This window comes from Pediculus humanus, genomic scaffold (genome assembly GCF_000006295.1).
Source record: "Pediculus humanus corporis 1103172107879 genomic scaffold, whole genome shotgun sequence".
Classification (NCBI taxonomy): Eukaryota; Metazoa; Arthropoda; class Insecta; order Psocodea; family Pediculidae; genus Pediculus; species Pediculus humanus.
Window position 1 is genome coordinate 35,787 of NW_002987456.1, and position 15,204 is coordinate 50,990.

The 15,204-nt window shown below is 25.0% G+C and overlaps 3 protein-coding genes across 3 annotated transcripts; 1 reads left to right on the forward strand and 2 right to left on the reverse strand.

Moving 5' to 3' along the window:
* Positions 1 to 719: 719 nt before the first annotated feature.
* Positions 720 to 2,373, reverse strand: Phum_PHUM392320 (U3 small nucleolar RNA-interacting protein, putative; the record flags this gene model as incomplete). The annotated part of the gene is made up of 3 exons (XM_002428543.1): positions 720 to 1,156; positions 1,298 to 1,488; positions 1,646 to 2,373. 3 exons carry the CDS (start codon positions 2,371 to 2,373, stop codon positions 720 to 722), a joined length of 1,356 nt encoding a protein of 451 aa, XP_002428588.1.
* A 1,317-nt stretch (positions 2,374 to 3,690) lies between these two features.
* Phum_PHUM392330 (uncharacterized protein) lies at positions 3,691 to 5,813 on the reverse strand (the record flags this gene model as incomplete). The annotated part of the gene is made up of 4 exons (XM_002428544.1): positions 3,691 to 4,782; positions 5,179 to 5,298; positions 5,385 to 5,681; positions 5,751 to 5,813. The coding sequence occupies 4 exons, from the start codon at positions 5,811 to 5,813 to the stop codon at positions 3,691 to 3,693; spliced, it is 1,572 nt and encodes a 523-aa protein (XP_002428589.1).
* A 216-nt stretch (positions 5,814 to 6,029) lies between these two features.
* Phum_PHUM392340 (mitochondrial 2-oxodicarboxylate carrier, putative) lies at positions 6,030 to 9,635 on the forward strand (the record flags this gene model as incomplete). Its single annotated transcript, XM_002428545.1, has 7 exons — positions 6,030 to 6,093; positions 7,300 to 7,526; positions 7,640 to 7,807; positions 8,004 to 8,171; positions 8,326 to 8,498; positions 9,145 to 9,249; positions 9,611 to 9,635. The coding sequence occupies 7 exons, from the start codon at positions 6,030 to 6,032 to the stop codon at positions 9,633 to 9,635; spliced, it is 930 nt and encodes a 309-aa protein (XP_002428590.1).
* Between the last annotated feature and the right edge of the window lie 5,569 nt (positions 9,636 to 15,204).

Sequence of the window (15,204 nt, forward strand, 5' to 3'; positions counted from 1 at the left end):
ATTTTTTAATTTAAAAGACTGATCTTTAATTATTAATTACTACGCGCAATATTTATTTACAAAAAAAAAAAAACCGTTTAAAATAAATAAACCGATATGAAACGACTACATTTTCCATTAATGCATTCTTATATTTTTATTTTTTGCTTATTCCATTCCAAACGATCGACTCGTAGAATTAAATATATCAAAAAAAAAAAAAAAAAGAGTTAATTTAGAGTTAAAGATTAGTCTAAGAAACAGATGTTCTGTTGCTCAATTAAATTTTTTTTTTTTTTCCTATTCGATTCACGATTGATTGTGATAATTATTAACAATTGTTCAAAATACCGAGAATTGATCGATCCTATATAAAAATTTTTCTCTTTGTGGCTCGACTTTAGTTTTAGTAATTTGTTAAAATGAATTTTTTAAAAATCGTTTTTATGATTTCAAATTTTCTTCCAAGGAAAAAACGTTATAACGATAGAATAAGATTTAATGCACTTTTTTTCTTTCTTTTCCCACAATTATTTATTATGGCAAGTTATATTGACGATTGATATTTTTATCTTTAAAATCTTTTAATTTCAGTCGAATCATTTTTAACTAAAACGGTGCTTTTTTTATTACAAATAAATTATGAAATAAAACATTCAGGCAGACAAATAAATAAAAACGAGGTTTATTTAAATGAACATAGAATATATTAAATTAAATTTTTTTCATTAGTAATAAAACTAACTCTTTTTTATTAAAGGCATTAATAAAATACAATTTTTCACTTCTTTTTTTTTATGCCATCTACCCATTCTATGTTCTTGTCCGATCCCAACTATTAAATATCGTCCATCATTCGTGAATGCCATACAATTAATATTACCATCTACTTTTGTTTCAAAACATTTACTAAAGGATTTGAATTTTTCATCGCACATGTAAAAGTTTATAATTCCGTTGAAACTTCCACTGGCGAAAAAATCTGAATATGTGTACGTGGCTAAACTAACGATCCAATTAGGCGAATCACTATGAATATCTTTCCCATGAGCTTCTTTTAACGTGAAAATTGGTTTCTTTTTTAAATTTGACCATAAGCAAACATTTCCACCGTCTCCACCCGAAATGCAATTATTTTCATTTAAAAGTTTAACGCAGTCAATAGATTCTAGACAACCTATAAGAAAAAAAAAATTTCTGCATGATACTACCTTGTTACCTTTAGAGACTAACTTAATTGAAATAATGTTCTCATTAAAAATCATTTAAATTGTTATAACTTATGAAATAATGCACATGCTTTTTATGTATACATTACCATTTAATACTAAATGTGACTCTTCTGGAACTTTCCATATCCTTATTGAGTTATCTCTTCCACCTGAAGTTACAGCTCGATCTCTAATTAATGCATCAATAGAAGTTATTCCATTAGAATGCCCATACAGAGTTTCAACATAAGACATTTCATCTAAATTCCACAGTTTAATACTTTTATCTGATGAGCAACTAAATAATTGCATTAAAAAAAAAAAAAAAAAAAAAAACATTAACTTTTTAATGATTAAAAATTTACCAATATGATTGCAACCGAAACATTAATTAATTTAATTCGTATATTTCTTAAAATAAAGTATAAATGAAAAATAAAAATAAAAATAAGCACCTGAATAACTGATGTGTATTTTTTCTAAACACCAACCCTGTAACATCAATTTTATGCCCTGAAAAAACATGTAGAAGAGTTAAATCTTCCGGATTCCATATATTAACCTTAGCTTCAAGGCCTCCACTGGCTAAATATTTATTATCACTAGTCAAAGCCAATGACAATATTTTTTTTTTGTGTCCATTTTTATCTGTTCTTTTAACCGTAAGTATTTTTTTACGGGTTTTTAAAGACCACTTAACTATACTATAGTCATCGGAAGCGGAATAAATGTACGTATCATCACTTGAAACTGTCAAACACGTAATGGATCTTGAATGGTCTTTACATTTTAAAACTAGATAATCGCCACAGTGAGAGTATTGAGCAGCAACCTTTTTCGGCAACTTTCCGAATTTCTCTAGAACATCTTCCTTCAATCTTTGCGCTATTAAATTTTTATCTACATCTTCTGTTTCCAACCGCTCTTTTTCTTTTAATTCAATTTCTTTTAAGTAAGTATGAGCTAATCGAAGTCGTTTCTCTTGAACAGTTTCTTCGATTTCGCTATCCGAAGAATGTTTATAATCATTTTGAAGAGTTAAATCGTCTTCTAAGTCACTATCTATTTCTTCGTCTGGTCTTTTCCTTTTGTTGTTGCTTTTATTACTCGATTCACTGTTATTTATTATATTTTTAAATTTTTTGTTTTCCTTTTTATATTTTCCTTTAATGAAAAATGACATGTTTTCTAATTGAATATTACTCGTTCAAAACCAGTAGTAGCAAATATCAACACATGGGCAATCGGATGGTTCATCGTTAAAGTATTAATTTTTACTAGTGCCACTTCAACAGAGTTGCCAACCTAATTGAGCTCTTTTCAAAACACAGTTTAAAATAAACTTACAACGACAACTTGTGTCATTTTTTTTCTTTTTTTTTTTTTAAATTAATTTAAAATTAATTTAATTTTAAATCGGTAAGTATTATTTTTATATTAATCAATCGTATTATTCCAAAAATTTTTTATTATTAGAAATTAACAAAAAATTTTTTTAAAAAATTTTAAAAAAAAAATTTTTATTATACTCAAAGTTCGTTGCAGTATATGAAAAATGAAAAAAGTCAAAGCGATTGATTATACGTTAAAAATATTTAAATTTTATCTTTGACAATTAAAAGTTAAAATTTTTATTTTAATAATCAAAATAAATATTAATGAAATTTGTTCGCTATTATTTGTCACTTTTTGAATGTGAGACCCCAGCGTAGATTTGAAAAAATTTTTTCTCATTCTTATTCAAAAAGATTCGCCAAATGTTACAGCTATCGACATTCGGAATTACAAAAATAAAATTTATTCCAGAATACAGGAAAATGTTATTAGAAGAGTCTAATGTAGAAGAAAAGTAAATGAAATAAAATAAGGTTTTCGTCAATTAATCTGATTAAAAACTTGAGATGGCACGAATAAACGTCTCCGAATAGCATTTGTATGTTAAGGAAAGTGGGTGATAATGAGATGATTGAGATGCTTAGATGAATTGCGAGAGAATGACTTTTACAATGAAAACAGTTATCCATTAGAAAACGTCAGGTTTTTCTAAATCAATGAGACATCAAGAGCTGTAGAATTTCAATAATTGTTTGAAGGAAAAACTAGAGGGAATAACTAGTGCAAAACATTTGGAAATTTTTTACTATTGAACATTTTCATAGACAGACATGTAGGTAAATAATTTTACAATTTGAAAAATAAAACAAAATCCTTAGTAATTTTTTTTTTTTTTTTTTTTTTTTTTCCACTTTACAAAGGATGGTAGAAAATGATATTTGAAAAAAGAATACAAAATTTGAAAATTGACATTAATTTATTTATAACAAACTTAAATTCAGTAATGAATTATAATAACATAACTTTAAATTAATAACAAACTCACAAGACTTTAATCAATTTTTCTAATTTTTTTTTTCAACTCCTTTTAAAGGAGGAAGTGTGTGTGTGTGTGTGTAAAAATATTTTAAATTTATTTAAAATTATTATTTTGTTATGCCTCTTGTCATACATAATCATCCTCTTCCTCTTTTAATGCAATCAAAGTTAAACATGAATCTAAGTGACTATTAATAAGACTTTCATTAATTCTTTTATAACAACACGGACAAATTACATAATCATCACTCATTTGAGAATTTGATGGAATGCATGCCTCTTGGTTAAATGTAAATTCGGGACACTCTTCTAAATGCTTTTTCATTTCAAACAAATAAATTCCTTTATCACAGACTGAACAATTTTTTTTATCTTGTTCAAATTCTTCTGTTTCAATACAATTGATTTGCATGTTTTTTACATCCCCAAACTCTTTTCCCTCAAATGAATCAAGAGTTTTATCAGATGAAGAAGCTTTTTCATTCTTCTCATCTTTTGACGTCGTGACTTGTTTAGCTTGAGACGTTGTTAATTCTTTATTGACTGCATTTGATAAAAATTTTTTACTCCATACATTTCGAACTACATTTTTCACTGAATTACTTTCTACTAAGTCATTTTCACTACAATGTTTATCACAAATTTCATTTGAATTTACTGGCACAGATAAATTGCATTTATTATTGGTTCCTGTTGCTGATGATTCACTATGTTTAACTATTAATAAATTATTATGATCTGCGGCACTTGAATATTTTAAATTTTCCACTAGGGAAGATTTTGCATTTATTTTTCCAGTTGTTTCAGAACTAATTTTGTTAAATTCTTGAGTATTATTTTTAGGATTTAGGATGGATGGAGTTACCATAGTGTGAATCGCACTACTATTATTAGTTAAAATAGAATTTGATGACACTTGACCTTTTGATACATTATTTGAAAAGTATTTTGTTATAGTTTTTACATTCCCCACAATTTTTGCTTTTTTGCGTTTTGTGTTAGCGATTTGCTTTTTTTTAACAGTTGGTTCTGAAATTTTCAAAAAAGTTCCTCCACATTCAATTTTATGACGATTCCACCAAAAATCATGAGCTCCTGGAGCCCTGTTCATTGAACGTTTAATAATGCCATAATATGGTTTTTCGTATTGACAGGGACCATTGCATCTCCAAACATGACGTTTATAATATTCCACTTCATCAAAAAATGTATGATAAACCTTTAAATTAAAAAAAAAAAAAATTTAATGTATTATTGAAAATTTAACTAACTAAAATAAGTTAAATTAGTAAATAATTAAACCTTATATATGCTACATTTTCTTACAGAAATGAAAAAGCATTATTGGATACTAATATTATATATTTAAAAAAAAAAAAACATTCATATAAGTGTGTCTTTTTAAGTATGCTCTGTATTATTAATTTATTGATTGAAATTAGAAAATAATTGATTTAGTACAAAAGTGCCATACAATTTATATTTAATCAATGTTTTTATCTTTTAATGACTCACTTTCTTCAAATGCATGTAACATTATTTATCTGTGAACCCATGAAAACATTTTCATGTGAAAATTAATTTTATCAATGAAAATTTAGTTTTTAAAACTTACACTTATTTTTGTTCCAGCCTCACGATTGATTCTAGACATGTGTTTATGAAATTCAGTTCCATGATCTTCTCTGTCTTTGTTGTTATTGGTGACAAATAAAAAGGCATGTATCATTTCATGCTGAAAAAATTAGTATAAATAATTTTACTTATCACAAAAACACTTAATCAGATGAAAATAATTTATATAAAAATTTCATAACTAACTAATAAGGTTTCGACAAGATCTTTTCTGGGTCTTAATGATAATAATGGTGCACTAAGAGCAATTCTACAAAATCCTTCTCGACCCTGAAAATAACACATTCCGGCACAACTGGTCATTCTCTTACTCCAAGTCACTAAAACCATGCCGAGTGCTCCATCAAAAAATTTTTTATCAAATCTAACGAATAAATCTTGAATATTCGGCGTAGGATCTTTTAATTCGAGAGTCAAATCCACTGGATTTTTATCTCTATTATCATTGCTATTTCTACTCTTGTTTACGGAACCGTAAATGCTCTAAAAAGTAATAATTATTTTTTAATAAATAGGGAAAAATATTCTACCCCTGTGATACAATTAACATACCTCAATGAAATCGAAATCGCCCTCAAAATTTCCTTCGATTTCTTCGCCATCAGGAAAATACATTTTACACTAATAAAAGCAATAGGCGGGAATAAATAATAGAATCTAATGACACGTTATCAGTTTAGTTTCTGCTATTGAAGGACACATAAAACGTATATCAAGTGAATGAGTTTTTTTTTTTTTTTTCTCTCTCATTAATTGTAAAAAGAAAAATTTTTAATTAAACTTTTATTAATTAAGAACCTAGTTATTTTTTTTTTTTTAAATATAATAGTAATGGAAAAACCACGTAGCAAATTTATTGATGGTGCTTTGCAAATTATCTCTGGTGGATCTGCTGGTGAGTCAAAAAATTTTTTGGTTTAGTTGTGATTAGTATAATTTATATTATAATAATTTTGTATTTTAATATATACATATATATATATATGTTTAAACGCGCACGTGTGTGTATAGATATGTATAGGTGAATATATAAATTCGTGTACATATTTTATTTCTAAGGCAAAATGTTTTTGTGATGATAGAGTTTTTTAGTAATTTTTTTTTTTCTTTTTATAACTTTCTTGACCCAAGTTTGAGTTTATACTTTTCCTAATATTAAAACGGAAAAACATATTTCCATCTGTCGTTTTAAATGGTAAAATTTTAAATCGTATTAATATCGAACATGAAGAAATAAGTTTTTAAAAGTATGATTTGTTTTTTTTTTACGTAGAAGAATGAAAATCGGATTTATCGTCAAATATATGTACTCGGATTTAAAAAAATTTTTTTTAGCGCCAAAATATTAAACAACTGATTTTCTTAAAAAAAAAAAAATTTTTTTTATATTTTAGGAAACTTTCATACACACAAATTTATAGAGATAAAAAGTGTTTTTTTAAAATTTCATTTAACTCATTAACGCGTAAACATTAAAAGATTTTTTAAATGATTCGAATTAAGTCAAAAATTAACAAAAAGTAATAAAATTCATTTTTAATTGTTTAATATTAATTAATTTTATGTTTAAAGAAAATTAAAACATACATAAAGTCTTTTACATTCTTTTTTTTTGTAATTTCACGTTGCGTAAAATGAAAAATATGAAAATATTATTATTATTTATAATTTAAAATCTTTTAAAATTATTTATTATTTTCGTTTTAGAAAAAAAAACTACAACAAAACAACGGCATTGGAATAAAATTACAAAATATTTGTCGCCGTGCCAAAAAAGAGTTTTTTTGTTTTTTTTCCCCCCCGCATGATTAAATTGATATTTTAAAATTTCCAATGAAATAATAATATAAAGAAAATGTTTATTTCAAAATTTATCCACACAAAGTATTTATTGACATTTTGTTTTTTTTTCATTTCAAGTAGAAAATTATTTTCGCAATCAAATCGTTTTTATGTTAAATTATTTTTCATATTTTTATTCTAATTAAGAAGAAAAAAATTAATAGTTCTAATTATAAAAATGATTTGATTTTTATTACAAATTTGTTGTTGTTGTTTTTTGTAAAAAGGGAAAAATTCATAGAAAAATATTATTTTACAGGTTTCATCGAGGTTTGTTTTATGCATCCATTGGATTTGATAAAAACACGAATTCAAATTCAATCAAATAAAACTTCAATAATTTTACCTAATGGAAATGATTCAAAATATCGTTACAATGGAATCATAGATTGTTTAATTAAAATATCTAAATACGAAGGTATTTCGTCTTTTTATAAAGGCATATTGCCGCCTCTAATGGCTGAAACTCCCAAGAGGGCAATTAAAGTGGGTTTTTATATTATGAACGTATAAATAAGCAAAATTTATTAGTTTTTTTATTATTATTTTTTTTTTATCATTTATATTTGACGATAATTGTGTGTGTTTGTTTTTTTCAGTTTTTTACTTTTCAGCAATACAAAAATTTATTTTTATTCGGTTCGGAAAATCCGACTCCGTTAACATATTCACTCGCTGGAGCATGTTCAGGTATAACAGAAGCAGTTTTTGTCAATCCCTTCGAAGTTGTTAAAATTTATTTACAGTCTAATAAATCAAAAAGTAAAGTAAGATTATTTTTTATCATATATATACGTATATTAATATTTTGAATTTTATTAATTCATCGGTGAAATTTTCAAGTTTTTAAAAAGGAAAATTCGGTTTCAATTAAATAAATTACGTATCAAATATTATCAATTATGTGTGTAATAATTTGTTTTTTTTTTTTTTTTGAATTTATTAATAAAAAATGAATTTTAGGAAGTTCCTAGTGCCTGGCATGTGACGAAAGAAATTTACAAATCTAACGGATTCGGATTAAACGGTTTAAACAAAGGACTCTCTGGTACGATTGCTCGAAATGGAATTTTTAACATGGTTTATTTTGGATTTTACCATTCAGTTAAAGATATTTTACCAAAAAACAATGTATGCTATTATTTATTCATTCATTTTAACAAAGGTTTTTTTTTTTAAACATTTAATAAAAAATTTATAAAACAGGCGGGGGCAAATCGGTTTTGTTTGACAATCACGTAATAAAATAATTACTAATTATACTCGTGTATTTTTTTTTTTTTAGGGTAAAATTGAAAATTTTTTAGCACATTTATTAATTGGATTTACGTCCGGATCTTTGGCATCTTGTGTTAACATTCCATTCGATGTGGCCAAATCGAGAATTCAAGCGCCTCAAAATGATGGAAAATATAAAAAACTTATTCCGACCATGCAAATTATTGCTCGAGAAGAAGGGTAAGAATAAATTTTTTTTTTTTTTTTTCTAATACTTGACGATTGGTTTTTGAGTCAAAAAAAATTCCATTCATTACATGCGATTTTATTAAGTTGTATAAATTGAAATTATTTTTATATATTGTTTTGATCTCTTCGATTCGATTATCCGTTCATAACTTTACGTTTTTTTTTTTATTCCGCGTTCGCGTTTGCTATTATTGCTATGATATCACAATCAGAATACACTCGTTGCAAAGAATATTATAATGTTGTAAACATGACGGATTTAAACTAAAAGGTTAATCGCTTAATTGGTAAATATATCGTTACATTCACCGAACTAGATTTAAGACGACTAATACCAAAAGATGGACGTCATCAGAACGCTTCTTTCATTTTCTTTTACCGCACAAAACAATTAACTAATTAACAAAAATATATTTTATTGAAAAAAAAATAAACATATACATATATTGTATTGTCGTCGTAATAATTATTTAATAATTAAAATTTAAAAGTTAAACGTTAAATACCATAATAGTGTGTGTGTGTGTGTCCGTGTATAAAATGATAAGACTTTCATTTATTATTATTTGTGATTAATTTTCAAACGAGGGTGAATGATAGATAATAAATTAAAAATAAATGTTTTTTTTTTTTCTAGATGGAGGGCTTTATATAAAGGGCTTTTACCTAAAATAATGCGACTCGGTCCCGGAGGAGCCATAATGTTGATTATTTACGATTACAGTTACGAATTTTTGAAAAAGTTAACGAATTAAAAAAAAAAAAAAAATTTTTTTATTTTATTTTTTAAATAACATGAAACTCATGTTTCAAATATATCGATTATTTTGTTTTTCGTTATAGATTTTAAATTATTTATTGATAAAATAATTATTTAACGTTTCATTTTATAAATGGCATAAACAAAAACATTTTGCCCTGTAATTTTTTTTAAACTTGATTAATTTAAGTTTAACTTATTATTTTAATAATAATAATAATAACAAAAACGGATAATTATTTTTTTTTATAAATCAAGGGTAGGAGTCTGAGTGTCTAGGAAAACAACTTTATCAGGTGATTAACTCGATCGACAACCTTTCACCGTTTTTGTTGATTTACAGCTTTTTAAATGTTATGCAACAATAACGAACCATTTATACAACTAGTTCTACACGTGTTTTTAATAATTAATCGAAAATTAATTATACTATATATATATATATATATATATATATATATATATATATATATATATATATATATATATATATATACAAAAATAAATAAAATCGGGGAGATTTAAATTTACTTACATCCTGGGAAAAATGATGATCAAGTATTGGATAGGAGGAGGAGGAGGAGATGAGAGAAAGGGGAGGGGCTTTTAAATTTGAAGGAAGGGAGGGAGGAAAAACGCCTTGACAAATTTTCTTCTTTTTCTTATATTTTTGTAAAGTTCAACAGTCTATAAGATTTTTTACTTTTTTATTATTTTCTCTTTAAACCCGATTTTTACTCATGACACGTTGATGACACATTACATCTTTGTATATTCGATACCTTCTCGAAAAGTAGTATTTTATTAATTTTTTTTTTTTTTTTTTTTTTTTTCAAATTTCATTTCCACAAAATCGAGTTGCATTAATATTTAATTTTCCCTCCCTCGAGCATTATTTTGACGTATAATGTATTGTAAATATTATGTAATTTTTTTTTCCCCTTCGTAAAATATTCGCCGCTCATTTTTTTTAAGCAAACGATTCAAAATACTTTTGAGTAAAAGTTTTTTTAGAAAAAAATTATTAATATTTTATTCGAATAAAGTTAATTGACTATTTATAGGAGTAAAACAATGAATTTACTTATACGTAATTCAATAAAAAATTTATAAGTTTTTTTTTTCTCAGTGAATTTTATAACAAATTTATTATAGGGGGGGGGGACGCAGTAAACAAAAACACTTGTTGATATTTGCACTCGTGCTGTAGCATTTTATTCTCTTTCTTATATATATATATATAAACTTGTAAATTGAAATTTAAAAAAATGGATAATTTTTTTAGGTAATATTTTTTATAAAAATAAATTATAAAAAAGTTTTTTTTTTTATAAAGAAAAAAAAATATATAAAAACTTTTATTATTGAAAAATTTTACAAAACTTAAATCCTAAATTTTTTTTGAACAACATGGTTTGGTTTATTTTAAAAATTGAAAATTGATTATAACTAGAATTGGTTTTTTTTTTTTTTTAATGGTGAATAATGTGCGTGCGTGTGTGAATCGGACGGAGCCTTAATTATTATGAATTATCTGATTGCTGTTGATGACATGACAAAGTGAAGAATCTGATTACCAGTATTTTCTGTGACCGTATCCCAATCCACTGCCGTAACCGAATCCACCGCCGTATCCGAATCCTCCACCGTATCCGAATCCTCCATGACCACCTCCGACAACAACGGAAGCAGTTGGAACGGCAACTCTAGCAACAGAAACAGCTGGAGTAGCAACGGCAACAGCTGGAGTAGCAACGGCAACAGCTGGAGCAGCAACGGCGTGAAGCTGTAAGTTTAAAAAAAAAAAAAAATTTTTTAATCCGATTCGAAGCGATTTAAATAAGGTAGGGGGGGGAGAAGGTATATTATTAAATTTTTTACTTACTCCGACTCCGTATCCGGAGCTCAAACCTCCAAGTCCTCCGTAGCTTCCGAAACTTCCGTATCCTCCGTGTCCCAATCCACCCAAACTGTATCCTCCGTGTCCTAATCCACCCAAACTGTATCCTCCGTGTCCTAATCCACCCAAACTGTATCCTCCGTGTCCTAATCCACCCAAACTGTATCCTCCATATCCTCCGAGAACTCCTCTCTTTTCAATTTTTTTTTCGCCTTCTTCGGCGGAAGCGAAAGCAATCAAAGCAAACAAAACGCAAGCCTGCGATATGAAAATTAATAAATAAAATTTCTTTTTTTTTTTTTGAATTTTCCACAGCGTAAAAAAAATTACATTATAAAAAAATTACATGTATATACTTACGAAAACTTTCATGATGAAGTTTGTTTTTGGTCTTTTTTAAAAGAAAATTTAAAAGTTACTCGGATTGTTTGGATTAACGGCGAGTGTATGATATTTTTCACCAAAATATTGAGTATTTATATGAAAATGGCACAGTGGGGCGTGTACAAAAATTTATAATAATAATAATAAATTTTTAATTTAATAAATATATACAAAACGCGACATTTGTTTTTTTCAAATTCCCTTAAAAATAATCGAGTTAAAAAAAGTTTTTATTATTTAATTATTACAAAAAGGGCACAAATATATAGTTTTAATGTTAGGAATTTATTTCTTTTTTTTACTAAAATTATTTAAAAAAAAAAAAAAAAAAATTTTATTAAAATTTAGTATCACATTCAACCTGTTCGCCAACTTGACCAATCCTGGTCAGTTTTCGCAAGTTTAAATTTTTTTTTTTTTTAAAAAGTCAACTTTTTTTTTTTTTTTTTGTCTTTTTATAACAACCGTCTAAGGATTCAACATAAATTATATATAAAACTATGAGAATTATGAGAAAAAAAAAAAATTTATTAAGAAATAATAAAAATACGGAGAAGATTTTAAAAACAATTTTTTTTTTTTTTTGACACTCGCTCAATTTCACGTGTATATATAATTTTCCCACGTGAGTGATTTAATTAAATAATAAATTTACTCGTGTGTCGCAAAAAAAAAAAAAACAATATATTTTATGACAAATAATTGATTATTTATTAATAATAATTTTTATCGATCGTTTAATTTACTTTAACAAAAAAAAAATTTTCTTTAAATTTTCATAAATGAGGACCTTAATCGCATTTAATTAAAAGGGAAAATTTTTTCTTTTTCTTTTGTTTTTCCAACAGTTTATTATTATTATTATATATCAGGACAATTTTTATTTTTGTTTTTATTAAAATTAATATGTGTAATTTAATGTTGGGAAAAATTTTTTTTTTTACTATATCATTTCGAGAGTATATTTAATTTTTAATTAAACGTTTAAAAAAAATTAATTTTTCTTAAAAAAAAAGAAAAAAAGAAAAAAAGTTTAAAACGGTCATTTATCGACTCAAACATCAATTAAAAATATAAAAAAATTTTTTTTTTTTTTTTCACTAGTCAATGACAAACATGGCCGCCGGTAATTAAAAAAAAAAAAGTTTTCTTATTTTTACTGTTTCATAATTCAGATCAAATCATTATTTTAGTTAATTATTTCGAATGCAAATTAAAAAAAAAAAAAAAACTTTCAAAAACCATTAATGGAGTTAAATGTCAAGTTAAAATAATTTCAAATCAAAATAATAAGAAAACTGATGATGATGATGATGATGAGGGGTAAACTTTTTTTTTATGACCATTTTCACGATTATGTATTATTATTATTACTCAGTATACAAAAAAAAATTTTTTTATTTTTTGTTGAGAAAACATCAATCTATATTACAAAACGTTTTTTTTTTGTGAAATTATAAAAACAAACACTTTTCATTGAAATGTGTGGGTGTGTATGTGAGAGAGAGAGAGAGAGAATGATAATTGGTAAAAAAAAAAAAAAATGAAAACAAATCGCATTTACATAAATTGGAAAATGTAATTTAAATTTTGAATGAAGGAAAATGTTTAAAAAAAAAAAAAATACAAAATCAAATTTTTTTTTTTTTTTGCTGCGGTTAATAAATTTCAATATCCGAAACATAATAAAATGAAAAATAAATAACATTTAATAAAATAATAAAATTATCGTATCGTTTTGACATCGAAATATGAATTTTCAACAGTTTTCTAGTTTTATTTCTCGTCTTCGTCGTCGTTTGTTTTTTTAATAGTGATTTATATTTTTTGAATAATTTTTATTATAAAAATCAAGTAAACCAGGATTTTCGGGTTTTTACGCGATTATGTCAACTTTTAAAAAAAAAAAATCAATGGTTATACCGATTTGCTCATTTAAAAAAAAAAAAAAAAAAAAAAAAAAAAACGAAAAAGTGAAATAGTTTCATTGTCATTTTCCTGCCATGTTTTTATTATTATTATTAATAACCTGTTTTAAACATTATGTCTCTGTATTATTATCGTGTTTGTTTTGCAAATTTATTCCATTCCCTTTTTTTTTTTTTGTTATTTTAAAGTGGAAACACAGAAACCAAATAATTTTTTAGTATTTTAAAATAATATAAAAAAAAAAAATCTCAACAACAACAACAACAAAAACATTTTTCCACGAAATTTTCTATATCTCATCCCTCGATATAATCAGCCATTACATAAATTATTATTATTATTATTATTATTATTATTATTATTATTTTTTCATTTCATTCTATTGAAAACAGAAAAATAAACAAAGAATTTTTTGTGTCAAGAAATGATAAAAAAAAAAAAATAAGAAAATGTTTTTATTTAAAGGAAAAACGTTTTGAAAAAAAAAAAAAAAAAACAACAAAACAATAATTATTTTATTAATATTTTCTAATAGGCTGTTTTTTTTTTTTTTTTTTAATAGGCCAAGTCACGATATAAAGTTGGAAAACTTATTGGGAAATATAAGATATTGTGGAGTAACAAAATTTTGGTTTTGTAAGGTTTCCGGGGGCTACAATTTCATCATCACGTCTTTTTTTTTTTTTTTTTTATCTTCGAGCACTTCATATGGACAACCCGAAAAAAAAATTGTTTCGCCCTCCCCCCCTTTTTTTTTTTTGGTAATTTGTTTATATGATAATACAAAAAATTATTTAAGAGTAACAATAATATATTTTTACTACGTTTTTGCATCGATATTAAAAAAAAAAAAATTTAATTATAATTTAATAAACGTGAGAGAAAACATTCAAAACTTGGTTTTTAAGGTTATTTAAGAAATTTAATTTAAAAAAAAAAACTTTTTATGTGTATTTTTTGTTGTGTCGGTTAATCGACCCCCACAACACAAACGTCCTTTTCCCTTTCCTAATATTATTATTAAACATAATTTCGCAACATATTAATTTCCGCCGTTTAAAAAAAAAACAAATGAATACGCATACGTATCGCAAATTAATATAACCTGTTAATTATCGTGACAGAAATATTATTATTATTACTATTATTTAATCTCAATTAATGGTTTTAATATGTAAGAAAAAAATTTTCTCTCTCTCTCTCTCTCTTTTAAATTAAATTAAAAGTCGGCATTGACAATAACAAAACGTCGACTTTGAGTAAAAAAATCATGTTTTTCTTTAACTTTTTTTTTATTACATCGTCTCATTTCCTACGTAACATTATTTATTAACAACGTTCAATTATTATTATTATTATAACTTTCTTGTCTTGTTACGTCTTTAACTTCGTATATCAACCATATCAAATCCAGTCAACCGTTACACACCCACACACCACTTTGCCGATTTTTATAATTAAAATTTTTTCAATAAAAAAAAAAAAAAAAATTACACTATAAACCCACTTGTCCAATCGGGCGGTAAAAAAAAAAAAAAAAAAAAAAAAAAAACCGCCAAATTTCCATTTAAAAATTTCTTAAAACGGTTTTTTATTAACCGATTTGATTTAATCTCTTATTGAAAACGGATTGAAATAAGTATCAATATTATCATCATCATCGTTATTCGAAATTAATAAATTAAATAATTAATATTTATTAAAACATCTTTGAAGTGAAAAAA